A 1,537-nucleotide genomic window follows, 5' to 3' on the forward strand; every position below is an offset into this window, starting at 1 on the left:
AGTTTTCTATCACTCCTTCAGGTTGGTGCTCGTACCACTTATTACTGCAAGGTAGCTGATGTTTCTTGCACAGGCTCCAGTGGAGGGCTTTTCTTTTTGCTACTGAATCATGCCTCTTTTTGTACTGGTTCTGTGCAAGTGCCGGGCATTCACTTGCCTATGTGGTTTTATGGTTTCACTTTTCGTATTGCACTTCCTACATATGGGAGAGATGTTATTTCCGTCTATCGTACTTTGAACATATCTGGTTCTTAGGGCCTGATCTTGTGCGCTTATCATTCCTTCAGTTTCCTTCTTTAGCTCTCCCCTCTGTAGCCATTGCCAATTGTCATCGCTGGCTAGTTCTTTAGTCTGTCTCATGTATTGTCCGTGCATTGGTTTGTTGTGCCAGTCCTCTGTTCTTTCTGTCTTTCTCCTGTCTCTGTATATTTTCTGGTCTTCGTCTGCTTTTATTAGTCCTTCTTCCCATGCACTCTTTAGCCACTCGTCTTCACTGGTTTTCAGATATTGCCCCAGTGCTCTGTTTTCGATGTTGACGCAGTCCTCTATACTTAGTAGTCCTCTCCTCCTTCCTTCGTGTTATGTATAGTCTGTCCGTATTTGCTCTTGGGTGTAGTGCTTTGTGTATTGTCATATGTTTCCTGGTTTTCTGATCTATGCTGCGGAGTTCTGCCTTCGTCCATTCCACTATTACCTGCGCTGTATCTGATTACTGGCACTGCTCATGTGTTTTATGGCTTTTATCTTATTATTAATATTATTATTATTATTATTATTATTATTATTATTATTATTATTATTATTATAAGGCTTAGAATTTATTGATTCATTTTGTGTTTCAGGTTTGAAAATCAACATCCTTAAAATAAAAGGAAAAAATAAAAAAAGGAAGTGTAAAACTCCTCTTCAGTGCGAGATGACCATTGCGACAAAGATTCGAAATCCACGGGAACATTTGGCTCCGACGAAGCCATAATTGAGGCTCTGGGGTAGAATGTAAAATTGGTCATAATGTGACCCACACATATGTGAATTTAAAACCACCTGGAATCATACTTAGCATTCCCGATTCCTGATGTCTCTCTCAGACAACAGAGCGACGCCCGTGAGGCCCAAGGAATCAGTGTACTTCGGCTACGCCCGGAGCGACCATCGGAAAATGGACGCCCTCCCGTCCCTCGGCTCCTCCGAGCCCTTCTCGTCCTCGGCCTCGTCGTCGATCCTGTACAACACGATCCTCGAGAGCTACGTGGACCTCCCGTCGGCCTCCCACTTCATCTCCAGCAGGGGAGGCAACATTGAGAACTCGGATTCCGCGTACGCCTCGATACTGGAGCCGACCGTCCTCGCGGAATCCTCGTCCCTGGCGAACGACTCGTTCTCCGTCGATCTGGAAGTCTTCAACGAGTCCCACCGGGGCGGCGGAGGGTTTCAAGGCCTGAAGGTGCCCAAGGTCATGCCCCAGGAGATGATGTTCAACGAGTCGCATATCATCACCATCAGCGCCTACTCGTGCCTCATGGTGCTCTCCGCCCTG

At 46.2% G+C, this 1,537-nt stretch overlaps 1 protein-coding gene across 1 annotated transcript in view; it reads left to right on the forward strand.

The window, feature by feature from the left end:
• The first annotated feature begins 848 nt into the window (after nt 1-848).
• The window catches only part of LOC135203707 (gonadotropin-releasing hormone II receptor-like), a 40,942-nt gene continuing 40,253 nt past the window's right edge, over nt 849-1,537 (forward strand). The window contains exon 1 of the mRNA XM_064233608.1: nt 849-1,537. This exon is cut by the window's right edge and continues 32 nt beyond it. Within this exon, the coding sequence (XP_064089678.1) occupies nt 1,076-1,537 (462 nt within the window). The 5' untranslated portion in view covers nt 849-1,075.

The sequence above is a fragment of the Macrobrachium nipponense genome, chromosome 36 (assembly GCF_015104395.2).
Source record: "Macrobrachium nipponense isolate FS-2020 chromosome 36, ASM1510439v2, whole genome shotgun sequence".
Taxonomy (NCBI): domain Eukaryota; kingdom Metazoa; phylum Arthropoda; class Malacostraca; order Decapoda; family Palaemonidae; genus Macrobrachium; species Macrobrachium nipponense.